Below are 14,728 nucleotides of genomic sequence, written 5' to 3'. Positions count from 1 at the left end.
AATATCACCACAAATTTAATGAAACAGATCAGAATGTGGCCAGTATTGTCAGGCAAAAATTTTACAATTTATATGTCATAGAAAGTACCCACCCCTTCTCCCTGCCCCAACCTTCCCCTTTCCCCAAATAGTAATATGGACACTAAAAGATTTAACAAGACTTATAAAAAAATAAGGCACGTTTATTTTGATATGGTATTTTTAAAATAGAAAACCCCTCCTCAGAACATCTGTATTCAAATGAGCTGTGTAAAAAGACACCTTGTGGTACCTAAGTAGGTTATGGTACCTACACAATTGCTTATTCTATTTTAGTGACAATGGAATAAATTGCACCTATCCCACATTGTCAAGTAATGAAAATATGCCTCTTTTCTACTACTGAATGATTCAAAATCTGATATTTCTGGAAATACTTTACAAAGGGTAAGAAGGGAAGGGTCAAGTGGTACATTAGAAAAAGGTATGAAAAATCAACTATATATGAGGGTTGATGGATTGCACTTTTCCACATATTTTAACACAAAAAAATGTTCTAACTTGTATGAATGACTGCAACCATTTTGGCCATTAGCTATTATCCACCAGCTTTTTATTCCATTTTGGTAAAAAAACGGGCATTTTTGTTAAATTAACAAAGGATCAGCAACATGAATACTCAAAACAATCTCTTCACAACCCCCAACACAGATATAATTATTTAGCATTTAACCTGAGATACAATCTGTTGAGCGGTTGATTTAAACATTTCTTCATTTGTTGCATCAATTCATACCGAACACACCAATGGTGGTGGTTGTTGGAAGGAACTTAAACAAACAAACAAACAAACTGGTTTATAGCATGGCTTTTTTTTTTTTTTTTTCTTACTGTACTGGTTCAAAAAACAAAAACAAAAAACAAACAAAAAAAAATCACAGATTTCATGTTCTCACAGTAGCCAGAAGCTAAAATAATGTGCTTCTTTATTGCACGCTAGACGAAGAAGTGTATACAAGCCAATGCTTCCCAATCCAAATTTGAAAGCCAGGTTCACCTCAACTGGATTCGAAAGGTGCTGATTTCCATGGGACTCAAGTTGATCTCACTTATATTTCGGGCATCTGGAGGTGAATGCATCAAGGATAATGATGAAGGTTTGAGACTTGCAACAGTAAACTTGTTAAACAGTTTCTGTACCAGTATCTAAAAAATAAATGATAAAATTTGCATATTCAGATCAACTTTGAAGAAAGATTAGTAACACAGCTCCATATTCAGTGAAAAATATTATGAGACAAAGTAAAACAGTATGTTTGAAGTCCTTTTGAAGTAAAGCAATGAGGAGGGGAGGGAGATTAAATACAACTCTGCAGGTTTCAAGGTACAGACCATCCCTGAGGGGAGAAAAAGGAAAAGGGTAACAGGAGACAGCAACTTGTACTGCCCCCCCTTTCCCGTACTGCTGGAGGACGTATCATGTGCAGGGCCACCTTTTCAATACAAAATTGTGACATCTATGGACCAAGAAGCTTTAAAAACATCCCCATTCTCTTTCAGTCAACATTTACCCCAAATACAGGTGGTTTTTGACCATTTTTTTTCTGTTCCAGTGGAGCCACAAGGAAGGCTCATCATGCCCACAAGTCCCATTGTAGGGTGGGGAGGATAAATGAATAGGTCTCTCTGGATCATATAGCCCCCTTAGGACTCAAAGCCTTAATGTTTGAATTCAAATGCTCACAACCAAGTATGCGCAGATCAACAATAAGGTAGGCAGAGGTACAAGTATAATTTTAAGAAATAATAAAGATATCAGTGCTTTCTTAGCACCAACTCCATGAACCGTGAGGTAAAAGAAATGGAGAAGCCTCTCTACATAAATGTAGGCCCCCTACTGCATTCCCTCTTCTTTTTAGATCCTCTGTACATGCTAATTTGCAGGACTGAAACCAAATCTGTTGAGTCAGGTCTACGGTGTACGTGTATGAGGTTCTGGAGAAGAGCTGGGTCAGCTGAGCTGCCTGCGGGGGCAGACCTGCGTGGGCACTAGAGCCAGCCCACTGCATTCCCTGGGTTACATACAGCCTACTCCGAGACAGAAGCAGGAGGTTTTTTTTTTCTCCCAAGGAGAGGAAGGCTTGATGGAATTGCCAGCAAGACCAACTTGAAGAGAAGTTAAAAATGGGCAGTCGTCGAGAAGTGATGTGTCTGTGTATCTGTTGGCCTGCACAGTGTGGCCTCACGTGCCAATCTGGCTTTACAGAAGATCTAGATCGCATGGCTGTGTAGGAAGCAACTGAGGGAAGCTAAGTACAGCTGCCCTGGGGCAGTGGTAGAATTAACCCAATAGCCACAGTCTCACTGCTTCTGTCGCTCCTCTACTGCCACCCCCATTCACTTAATATAGAACTTGTCTTGGCCACCACAGGACTTGGGTTTGCCATCCTGAACTAGAGCATACTTGGGTCTATTCAGGAAAGGAGAAAATACGGGGTGGGGTGGGGAAAGATGTTTTGGAGATTGGAAATGGAAGGCCTCAGAATCAATGACAGCCTTGTTTTCAACTATACACATGTTCTGGCTATGCATTTTGGTGCTAACAAGGAGAAGAGACTGAAAGTCGAGAACGTTCTTTCTTAAGATGCAAAGACTTGAGCTAATTTGCAGCTGAGGGGAACAAATCAACGAAGCGGCAATGCAACATTATGTTATTGTCAGAAAGTAACATTTTAAAGCACACTAACTTGACAAACAAACACCGTTTTGGCTCACCTTTCCCTGGGTGGTGGCACAAAGCAGCCCCGTGCCTCTGCTGGAGAAGCGGCAGTCAAACCCCTTCCTGTGCAGGATCAACGCGGCCTCATCGGAATGCTTGCCATCTACCTGCAGATGAGCAGAGCGCCAACACGCACAGCGACATTACAACACATACTGTCACTATGCACATTTCACTGATATCAGTTTCCCCAAACCACAGAGGCTCACTGTATTAGCCGTGAAGCCGGACAAATGGTGTTTTCCCTCAGGTTCTTGTTCACTGAGCCCAACCACCTCCCCGAAGGAGTCAGGTGTATTATGTTTTTGGTTCCTTATTAAGTCATCTCATGCCTTGCTTTTCCTACTGTTCTTGAGGATTTTGGTTTCCTATTGTTCACATATTACATACTGTTTTATCAAGTTCCTTCAAATAAAGCATTTCATTTTTGTTTATCTTTAACACATACATCAGTTGAGTAAAGTTCTTAAGCATCCTCACTAGGGGATAAGATTTTTTCATGTGTGCCTAAACTTAGTCCTTGCGTGGTCACTGAGTGACGATGTATCACCCACCTTGAAACTGAAACATGCTTCTTCATTGAATACTAATTTTTGCTAATCGCATTACCATTTTTAATCTTTAATGTATTGGTCCATTATTTTTATATAAGACATCTGAATTAGTCAGGCTTATCCCTTGCCAACCACATTTATTAGCTTAATGTATCATTTAAATTCACATTGCAGAAGCTATTCTTCCTGTGCAGGCACGAAGAAAAATACTAAACATGACCTGTCAGCTACAGGGCTCAGGACAGGCATACCTCATTTTACTGTGCTCTGTTTTACTCTCCTTGGCATATACTTTTTTCCCCTACAAACTGGAGGTTTGCGGCTGGCCTGCATCGAGCAAGTCTATTGATGCCATTTTTCTGATAGCCTTAACTCACTTTGTGTCTCTGTATCACATTTTGGTAATTCTCACAATATTTCAAACTTCTTTATTATATTTGTCATGGTGGCCGGTGATTAGTGATTTTTGACTGCTAGGACAAGACCCTCACCAGCAGAATGATTATGCCTCGTTGAAGGCTCAGATATTGGTTACCATTTTCTAGTGATGAAGTATTTTTAAATTAAGTTTTTCACATTTTTTAGACATAAGCTATTGCACATTTAATAGACTACAGTATAGTGTAAGCATAATTTTTATATGCACTGGGAAACAAAAATATGCATGCGATAACTTTCTTTACTATGATATTCACTTGATTGCATTGTGGTGGTCTGCAAATCGACCTGTAGTATCTATGAGATATATGCCTTCTTGCATCCATTTAAGTAACGATGACATGGCTAGTTAAAAGTCTTCGAATATTTTAAATTACAGTGATCTTAATAAATCTTGTTTCCTAAAGGGGGAACATGTTTATGATAATAAGCAAAATGAACTAAAATGCCTTTGAAAAATGAAGAAAAGGACAGTTATTCAAGGAGGGTCATGTGCTGTCTGGCACCGACACTCATGGAAACGATCCCTTTTTCTCTTCTGTGGCCACAGATACAAAGACACCCGAGTTCTTGATCACTCTCACCAGGAGATAGAGTTTTTTAATGTGCTACAGAGACATCTTTTCTGGCTAGCTGCCAGCATTCCTACCACTGATTTGATTTTAATGTGCCTGAACAATTTAAAGCTGTCCTCACCTCAGATTCTTGGCTGGAATAACCTGTTTTATCACATTTCACACTGGTATTTTGCAATGGCACTGCTAAGATTTTGTTTGAGGGGAGAGAAAAAAGTCATTTAAGGAATTCTGAGTCATTGCAGGACACATATAGCAAGTTTAAATCGCAGGATAAAGATTTCTAATAAAATTTCTGTAAATTTCACACAGTCTCAAAACAGCATGGCAACGGCATATATGAAAATCAACCACTTACAATAAACGTAAGAGCTCCAGAAGAATAACAAAGAGACCTCTGTCACTTGCCAATTGGAAATGGAATACTCATTTAATTTTCCTAAGCATCAGCCCCCTCATCTCCAGTAAAACGAAGCTCATGCACGCTTCCCTCATCCATGGAGTCACAGTGTGGGTTAACCCATTGAAAATACCATGTAGTCACACTATATGCTCCACAAGAGGAAACATTTTAAGAGACCTGTTTTTACATTCATTAATGTATAAGTAATATCCGGACCTCAAAAAGAAGGGGAGGGTTTGGGGACGAAAATTTACAAATATTTAAACTGCACCATGCACTGTGCTAGGTGAGCTACAAACTAAGTGTCTTTGTAAAATAGTTCAGATCACAATTGCAGCTGAAGCCCTGCAGGCAGGCTTGGATGTTACAGAGTCGCGCAGGGAAAATCCATTACAGAACTTATTTCAGGGGATAAACCAACATGAAGCTCCTAGACTAAGTGGGGCCTGTGAGGCTTCTCCAGGGACTGGGTGGAGTGTGGAGGATGGGATCTGCTTGCAGAATGAAGCTGTCAGGCTTAGGGAAAGCAGAATCACAGGCAAGGGCTGGTTCCACCACAAACCAGTTTTGTGACTCTGTGTATATCACTTAACCTCTGAAAATTCCAGGAACTAGGTTAGACTTGTGAACAGCCCGTTTGAGGATCAAGGGCCAAGCACAAGGACAATAGCAGTAATTGCCGCTAACACGTATTGAGCACTTACTGTGTGCCATACTCTGTGCAGAATGCTTTTCATGGATTAACTCATGCCATTTTACAACATTTAAAGTAGCTGGGGTGGTATACAAGTTTGCATTACTATATTTAAGTGTACAGGAACATCCCTATACCCTCTCATACTTAAGTAGCAATTACCTCTAATGACTCTACATTAGCCCTTCATGATCTTTTCCCCTGCATGGTTGGTGGCTGTATCCTTCCATGGGTGTCCCATTATTACTGGGTAGACAAGAGAAATAAGGCAGTGTATTCCCCAACATTTTCCACATTAGCACTCCCCATCTGACCCCATGCTGAAGGCAGTATAAGGTTCCTGGTAGGGAACTGGAGTCAGGGACGCAGAGCTGTGCTCCCAGCGCCACCACTGACTGGCTGAGTGACCTCGAACAGTTACCTGGCATCTCTAGGTCAGTTTGTTTCCTCTTCTGTAAGAGGAGGTACAGTACTGCCTCCCTTCACAGTGCTGATGTGAGAGCTAAATAACGCTCATGTCAAGCACTCAGCACAATGCTTGCCATAGAGACTGCTGTTTTTCAAAATCTGAGGCATTATTAATAAAGTATATAAGGAATACAAGTCAAGTAGCATCAAGATTTACTTTGACAATAAACTTCAACTTTCTCTAATTTATAAAAAACAGGCCGACACTTTTACTTCATTACTAATAACACTCACCACTGCTCATATAACTATCACAACTGAGAAGCTTCCTTTGTCAAGTGCTCAGTGCTTTCCATGCCTGCTGCTGTTCTAAATACTTTACAAGGATCCACTCATCTACTCTTCAAAAGTTCTCTAAGCTGGGTTCCAGTATCACTGCCACATTATGAATGAGGAAACTGGGACTCAAGAGAATTAATTAGGTAACCTGCTCTGTGTTACCCAGACAGCAAGTGGAGGGGATGCACTGAAACCCAGGCCACCTGATCCCAGAGTCTGGGCTTCTAACAGCTTCACTGTCCTGCCTTCTTTGCTCTAGCAGTGAATCGGTGCCACTTAGGAAAGGAAAAGGGAGAACCACTTTGGACATGAAATAATAAAAGGCTATAAACTAAAAAGTATCATCCTCTGATTTGAGGTTGCTAACAGGGAGGACTTAATCAACAGACTCAGCAGAACTAAAACTATGATTTATCAAAACATGTATCAATTCAGAAAGTAAACTTTAGAAATTGTAATTTCTAATTACCCACAACCTACTCATCCATCTATTCATCCCATTTTAAACAGAACATAAAGCCAATCTGAGAATTACACATGTGTATGACAGGCTTTCCTAAGAACACAGGCAAATATTCCTCTACTGAAGTGAATGGGAGCTCAAAGTGTGAGTTATGCTATTCCTGTCTCACACCAAAAGAAACTTAATATGCTTTTTAGTAATGTGAGGTTCACAAATCGGTAAAATCCCGGTAACTACAGTAAACATATATGTACACATTTTTTTCTGAGGATGAGAAGGGCTATATATTTGACCAATTTTCCAGGAGTGTGACCCCAATTCTCATAGGATGGAAGTGTCAGGTGTGTATAGATTAAGGCATGTCCAAACACCTGGTGAGAAAATCTCTCCAACCTGCTCAGATGCTTTGAAAATGCCTAACAACACTCCTATTTCAGTGCATTCTGACAGCTGGGAAGGTTAGAAAATTGCTTGCTGTGTTATAAGTCTGGAGAGATGACATGACCAGCAGAAATTCATTTTCTAGGGCACTTATTAAAATATCCGGTAACAGTTACCCTGTTTTGATGAACAAGGCAACATGACAGAAAGGGGAAGGTGGATGGCGGTTCTTAGGTATGCACAACAAAGAGAATTTTCCCCACAATTTTCACCTTTCCAGAAGCTAGGGGGATCAATAAAGCACCAATCAATTCTTTTGAGAAAGGCAAAATACAGTAAAAACTTTAAACTGCCTTTTATAAGGAGGGGGTATAAATAAGGAGAGAAAATCTTATTCAATAAGTGATGCTGGTGTTGAAATAACTGGTTAACTACTTGCAAGAAACAGTTAAGCACAAATCAACAGAAAATTCCAGAGAATCTTCAGCAGCCGTCCGTCTCTAGAGACGATGGTGTAGCTTCTTAAGAGTCTATCTGCACCGCCGAGAATGGCTGTGCAGTCCGACTCGGGAGTGACACGGTATCTGTCTCCTCCCGTGTTGAATCGACATCTTGCGATGACGCTGGAGTGTCCTCTCCAGTGAAGCTGAAGCTACAGAGCCTGGGCAGGGTGATATGGAGGGTCTGCTGTTGCCCATGCAGCAGACCCCCCCTCTCTTCGCAGCTGAAGGGTCCAAGGGAAAGACGGAGTCAATACAGCTTGGCTTCAGGTGCGCCGCAGGAGTTGCCGGTGTTGACTACAACGTCAAACCGCCTTAGGGACTCCGGCTCCGGATTTTCTGTCGGGGTTTACTCCCTTAGCCTTTCCCCTGAAGAGGTATGCCGCAAGGCAGCGGAGGTTTTTTGGAATCAGAGTTTTCCTTCTCTGATGTGCCCTGACTGGAAGATCGAACCAGCGACACTTAGCTCGCAGGCCGACGCTCAATCCACTGAGCCAAACCAGCCAGGGTTATTCCAGAGAATAATTAAACATATATAGATGAGGTTAGATAGAGATGCCAATATATACATATATAAATAAATAAAAATACAGCAGAACATAGAGCAGTGCAAACAATCTAGAAAAACAATAGCTGAATCACACATCCTTGTTCAAGGCAGACCCGCTCTGTGAAGCTCAGCTGAACTGCTCAGTCAAGCTTGCTGTTGTCCCCAGCATGTCAGCACCTATAATTCTAGCCTATAGAACCCTGGCCCATGATCCCTCCTCCCATGAGATTCTTCCAGCATCTTCTCTGCCAAGACTTCTTTCTCTTCTAATCGTTACCCTTTCCTGATGACAAGGCTTTCCTGTTTAGTGCACCTGAGTGGTGCTCTTGTTCCAGTTTTCAAACTTTTTCAGAAGCTTCTCTTTAATATCTCAAGCTCCTGATAGGGCAAGAAAAGGAGGTGGTAACGAGAAGAGTTGGAGGTCGGGCCCACAGGATGAGAAGACTAACAGTTAAATCCCTAGACAGTGGCTGCAACAGGCTGGGGCGTGCCAACACGCTGAGGCAGGATTTTAAGAATGATCTTCCCTTCTTCACCTGACTACATATATATAATACACAATTATTTTTTTCCCAAAAAACATATATAAATTAGAAAAGCAAGATAGGCTTTTATAAAAATATAAACTCATTACCAGTATAGAACAATTCCTGAAAAAGTACTTTGAAGAAGAGATTTAGTAACTCTTAAAAAGTCAAACACTACCCTCTGAGGCCACATACAGCATTCAGATTCAGAAGACCAAGGGGTAGGTGCAGGTAGTTTTCATCCTTGTCATTTAATCAGTAATCCTTTAATCTCTCTAGCTCTTAGTTTCCCAATTTGAGACTTTTTAAAAAATTACTTAATCCTAGGCTCTCCACTCCAGACCTACACAATCAGAATTTCAAAGATGAGGAAATTTGCAGAAGTCTCTTTTGCTAAACATCCCCTAGTTTGATCAAGACACGGTGACACTGAGGACTGGTAGTTGGAACTGAACCACCTCAGTGGGTTAGCACAGCTCTGGCTCCGGCTGCACCTCTCTGACTATTGCCAGAGCCCCTAACTCCTTTCTCCATGAGGAGTAAGGGGGACAAGCTGAGGTGGAGACCTGAAGAACCCTTAGACAGTGGCTGAGTGGATGGGGAAGCACACACATCCTCATTATGCTGCTGATGAAGGAGGTCAGGCTGGAAGAGAGATGTGCTCTTATCAATCCAAGGTGGACTTCAGATGAATTTATCATGGAAATACCATGAAGTGGTGGTAAAGAAAACACTTACTCAGGTACAAGCCATGTAGACCTCTGGTCCTGCTTGGAACCCAACCCGAAGGCTGAAAATACAGTTGATACTTGAACAATGTGGGTCTGAACTGCATGGTTCCACTTATACACAGAATTTTCCAATTGACCCACTCAGTCCAATTGACTTGTACAGGTCACACCCACATCATTCAAGGATCAACTGGAAGCTAGGAGTCCATGTACATGGAGGGCCGATTTAGGTTATATATGGATTTTCAACTGCCTGGGCGGTGGGCACCCCTAAATGCTGTGTTGTTCAAGGGTCAGTTTGTATTTGTATTTCAGTGGGAAAAATGCACTGCAATCTCCAAATGAACAATTAATTATTATATGTTTGGAGCTCATAGCACATAAAAACAAGAATGCAATCCAAAATGTACGGGTCAGGCTTCTGAATTTATTTAGTAATTTTTGTTTTTCTTTTAGTACAACCATGGAATTACCCTTGACATATTTTAAGTACCAAGTGTTCTTCAAATCAATACTTCCTTCAATGATTATGTTCCTATTATCAGAAGTTAGGGGACAAAGAACAATTCTTTAAAGAAGTGATTCTGAATGGACTAATCAATCCTCTTGGATTATTAGAGAGCTTAAACAACCATTAGAAATATGTGCTAAGAGTCAAAGGCTAATATAAAAACTGGCAACAATTAATATAATGCAAAACAGCCCCAAATATTTAGCTCTGATCATGTATCAGCATAATAATTATCACTAGCCATTAACATCTTAGGCTTTATTCTTCTGGTCAAATATCTACATTGTTAAATTGCTTCCTATTCCCTCTGCTAAAAGCCTAGTTTGCACTCCATTGGAGAGTAATGGGAGAAAAATTGGGACACTTGTAATAGGACAACAATAAAAAATATATAAAAAATAAATAAATAAAAGCCTAGTTTGCATTAGAGCTGGCATGCCCAGTTGGCATCATCACGATAACAATTTATGTTTACAGAGCACTTCTATTTCAAAGGGCTTTCACAGTGGTATGTTTCTTGCAACAGACCGGAAGCAGGCATATCTAATACCGGCCCCATTTTATAAGTGGTAGCTGAGTCAGCATTCACTCAGCCAGCAGGTAGAGAAGGTGGCACACCTGTCCAAAGGTGAGCAGAGCAATGGGAAGTCAGGTGGTCAGTGAGTGGAGGCCGGACTGTGGAGGGCCCAAATGCTCAGGGGCTGAACCAATTTGGTATGAGCAGGAAGAATGAAAGAAGCATATAATGACTAAAAAGAGGTGATTTGTAAAACAAGTATCGGCCTTGTTTGGTAGAGAGTAATCCATTTCCTCTAGTCAGCTGGAGCTGCTTCCAAAAAACAATCACTTTCAAACAATTTGGGGAAGGAATCATCTAGTAGTAAGAAAAGGTAGCCATTACATGTCCCAGAAGTCTGCGGGTCCTTCAGGCTGCTAACGTCCTCTACTATCTATGCTCGGAAGTGGCAACGTGAGGCCCTCCACTCTGTCCTACTGCTCCCTTTACCTCATGAATTAACAACAGGTTACTTCAGGGAGGCTATCAGTCTCTGGTGTGTTCTTTCCATGACTCAAAAAGTAGACCCACAAAGGAATCAAAGAAAAGCCCAACTCACATGTAGCTTCCTCCTGACCACACCTTCGGCTTTCAGGCCTTCCTATATGCTCTTCCGGATCACTCTACGCCCAGAAATCCGTGTTGAGTCTCTTATTCCCTGACCTCCTCCATATTCTTTCTCATTATCACCATTTCTGTGAGGTCCTCTCCAACCACTCTGTTCAAACTTGTATAACCTTCTAGAATTGCCATTCCTTTCCTTTTTTTCCTCCATCTAGCATATTATATGTTATCCTTATTTTTCCTCTTTAATTACTCTTTCCTCTCCCACTAGAATCTAAGGTCCAGAAAGGCAGCAGCTTTTGTCTGTTTTGTTCATGACTATATCCCTAGTACCTTTAGCAGTAACTGGCAACTTAGCAGGCGTGAGGTAAAGCCCACAATTTCACTCACATGATCAAACAGTCTGTGATACATAGAGATACGCACACAGGCCTCTAGCATTCACTTGTGTTCATTTTGACTACTTAAGCCTGACTACATTTTCCTACATAGTCAGGTGTAAGTTCTTTGTCTTGAACATATAATTTTAAAAGCTCTACTTATCTAAATTTGTAGGAATTTATCTTTATTTGGTTTGCTTTAGTGGTTTGTTGTTGTTTTTTATTTATTGATTTTAGAAAGAAAAAGGAAGGAATAGAAAGGGACACAGAAAGAAAGAGCGATTTGTTGTTCCACTTATTTACGCATTCACTGGTTGATTCTTGCATGTGTCCTGACCGGGGATCGAATGTACAACCTTGGTGCATCTAGAGAATGCTCTAACCAACTGAGCTACCCAGCCAGGGCTTAGTTGTTTTTTCTTAAACTAAATAGTTTTCGTCTCTTATATTGTTTTCAAACACGAACATTCTCTTCATATTCAGGCCACTTATTATAAGATATTTCCCACAGAATCTATAACCACTTACTATTTCCACTAAGTGTATATCAGTTCACAATACCAAAACAGCTCCACAAAACATAAAAATGATATTAAGTGTCTAATTTTTATTCTTTTCAAATGTAATCATTGACTTTTAAAGCAGTCATATACAGGGTGGGGCAAAAGTAGGTTTACAGTTGTATGGAAAATAATATAATAATTAATAAATAATAATACAAGAATAAACCCTGTTTCATGTACTCACAACTGTAAACCTACTTTTTGCCCTACCCAGCATGTAAACTAAAGCAGTCTAACTGAATTAAAATTCCATACCTAATAAAACCTGCCCTTGCTCTTTCTTTAATAAATTTTTATATTTTTCCTAATAGTTGGTTTCTCAGTGCAAAGGCTGGGTTGCAGTGATTTTCAGGAGTAAGATACAAAAGTACAAAGCCTCTGATACCTAATTAAACGTTATGCTTTCTACTTCTCTAATCCTGAGAAACACTGGCTAACAAGGAGAAATGAAGGGACAATGACAGTACGGTCAATCTTAAGGCTTGATTCTCCCACCTACAAGGTATGTGACCTCAGAACAGCTTTAGCTGCCTTATCCGTAACAAGAAGATGTTATTCCCTGACCACTCACCACACAGAACTTTTCTGAGAATGAAATACATTAGCATTGGGGTATGTTTAAACTACAGAGCAATAAATAAAAGGTATAATAATTTTGCCAAAAAGTGAAGTCCTCATAATCAGTCCTTGAAGCATAGTAAAGCTTACAGTATTTTTTCTTCTTCACATCCCCTTATACTTTTTATAGACAGATTTTGGGAAATACCTTTGATTCTATCGTCCTCAGATTAAGCAGATGAATGTCACAAGGCAAAGACGACAGTAATGGGGAGAATTCACCCAGCAGCTTAAGGGTTGGCACGGGGGTCTTTTCTGTCATTGTTACGACAGGGTGATTCAGGAAAAAAGAAGTTATGTGGCTAAGGAGAGAAGGATAACTGACAGACTTCTTTTCTTCTTCCTATAAAGAAAAAAACAAAAATTTTTAAGAGTTGCATATTTGCAGTTCTCATATTAACTGAACTACCTGATAGAATTTAAATAGAAATATAAAAAGTATATAAATACTTTGATTTTCTTATAAATAACAGTTACAGAAAATGCATAGCATATTACAGATTACCAACCAATACAAGAAAACGAATAGTGTCCACTTAACTCATGGTAGTAATACCTCTTTTCTTGTTGCTTTAATACTAAAAATCCTGACATTTTCCACAAACAGGAAACTTTTTCTCACCACACCACAAAACTCTTCAAGAAGATGGATGCGGATGTTTATGTATCTTGTACATCAAATGTTATCTCTTTCCTTCAGGTTTTACTCATCACATTTTCATGGTTTCATTTATACACTCAACTAGACCGTAAAGTCATGTGTTGATCCCAAGCTATGTTTCATAAATGCTACCCAGTGATAGGGGTGTTTTTTTAAAATAAAACTCTCAAAATAAATAAGGCTTTTAAATAACATAAGTTGGCATATGCAGATCACCTGTTTTCTTTAAATTGAGTAAATCATTGCCACTTGCTTCACTCTGCTTTCTTCCCCAAACAGGAACAATTATATATGCTATACAATAGTTATCACACGCTTATGTGATACACAATTATTCAGTATAATTTAAAAATACTTCAGTCTCTGCTATGCTGTATAGTTGTAGACAAGCATTTCAGCATGTTCTAACATTAAATAAGTCTACCAGGGCTGCGGACATATGGTGGATGACAAGTACAATTAATTAAGTCAATGACTAAGCAGAACCTTAACCAATAATACCTAGGGTGTAAAAGCAGACACAGAAAAGCACTAAGAAGAGAAAATAATTTATGTAGAAAGGCCTTTCTTCACCATGATGTTTGTGGTAAATTTAATTTTGCATCTTATTTTTTTTAATGACTATTTCACTGATATCTTCTGAAGTTGCATCCTTTTTCCACACGAAAGGCTTGGCTACTTATCTGTGTGAAAAGACAGGACTTAACAAAGACACAGAGCTTAAAATTCGGAATGTCAGATTAGCATTGAACAGAGGGTGTTAGTGAAGAGTGACAAGCATCTTGCCAGTAGCAAACTGTATATGTCATTACAATTTAGACCAGGGAGAAAGAAAATAATTTTAAGGCAGCAGAGGGACACTGAAATATTAAGATGCTGATAAAAAAATATGAGGCCTAAAAGACTTGTCAAAAAATATATCCATTCCACGTTTTTTAAGGAAAGATTAAACAGAGCATATAAAATACTATTCTCCAATGATATTGAGATTTAATGCAACTTGTAGAATAACAAGAATAGAGAAGGAACATTTTCAACAAGACACTTTAAATGCACTCCAAGATCAAAGAACTTCATAATCTAGGTCAGAACTGCTGACAAATCACCTTTGAGTAATAGAGATAAAAGGTTCTAACAGAAAGGAAAACACCTGCCTTATCAGATTCAGGAGCCATTAAGTCCGTTGTAGGCCAAGAAACACTCAGAAAAAGCTCTCTGGCTTTGTTCTATGCTCTTGGAGGAACCCCTGGACAGTTGAGTGAGAAGTTGGGGTACTTCCTGATGATTATCTATAGGTTAGAAGCCATAATGTGCACATTTACCTGTCCTCCAAACCCAGATCAGTTCACCTAACCCTCGTGCTTCCTCCAAATCAATCATACATCAGAATGGCTTGGGGAGCTTTTAAAAAGCATAGATTTCCCAGGCGGGGTGAGGCCCTGGAAAGTTGAGGCTTAAATGCCATTCCTTCCCAGATGAATCTCATGTGCTCAGTCCCACACTGCTCTGTGAACCTGTGTTGAGAATCGGCACGGGAGACACCCTTCCAACTTT

General features: G+C 39.9%; 1 protein-coding gene across 1 annotated transcript in view; it reads right to left on the bottom strand.

Moving 5' to 3' along the window:
- Positions 1-818: 818 nt before the first annotated feature.
- The window catches only part of MAN2A1 (mannosidase alpha class 2A member 1), a 165,600-nt gene continuing 151,690 nt past the window's right edge, over positions 819-14,728 (bottom strand). Inside the window, exons 20-22 of the mRNA XM_090276551.1 lie at positions 12,662-12,856; positions 2,755-2,865; positions 819-1,185 (exon numbers count right to left, since the gene is read on the bottom strand). Of these exons, the coding sequence (XP_090132677.1) occupies positions 1,033-1,185; positions 2,755-2,865; positions 12,662-12,856 (459 nt within the window). The 3' untranslated portion in view covers positions 819-1,032. The remainder of the gene's footprint in view (positions 1,186-2,754; positions 2,866-12,661; positions 12,857-14,728) is intronic.

This window comes from Furipterus horrens, unplaced genomic scaffold, assembly GCF_987537825.1.
Source record: "Furipterus horrens unplaced genomic scaffold, mFurHor1.1.pri manual_scaffold_5, whole genome shotgun sequence".
Classification (NCBI taxonomy): Eukaryota; Metazoa; Chordata; class Mammalia; order Chiroptera; family Furipteridae; genus Furipterus; species Furipterus horrens.
This window is presented reverse-complemented; position numbering and strand designations above follow the sequence as displayed.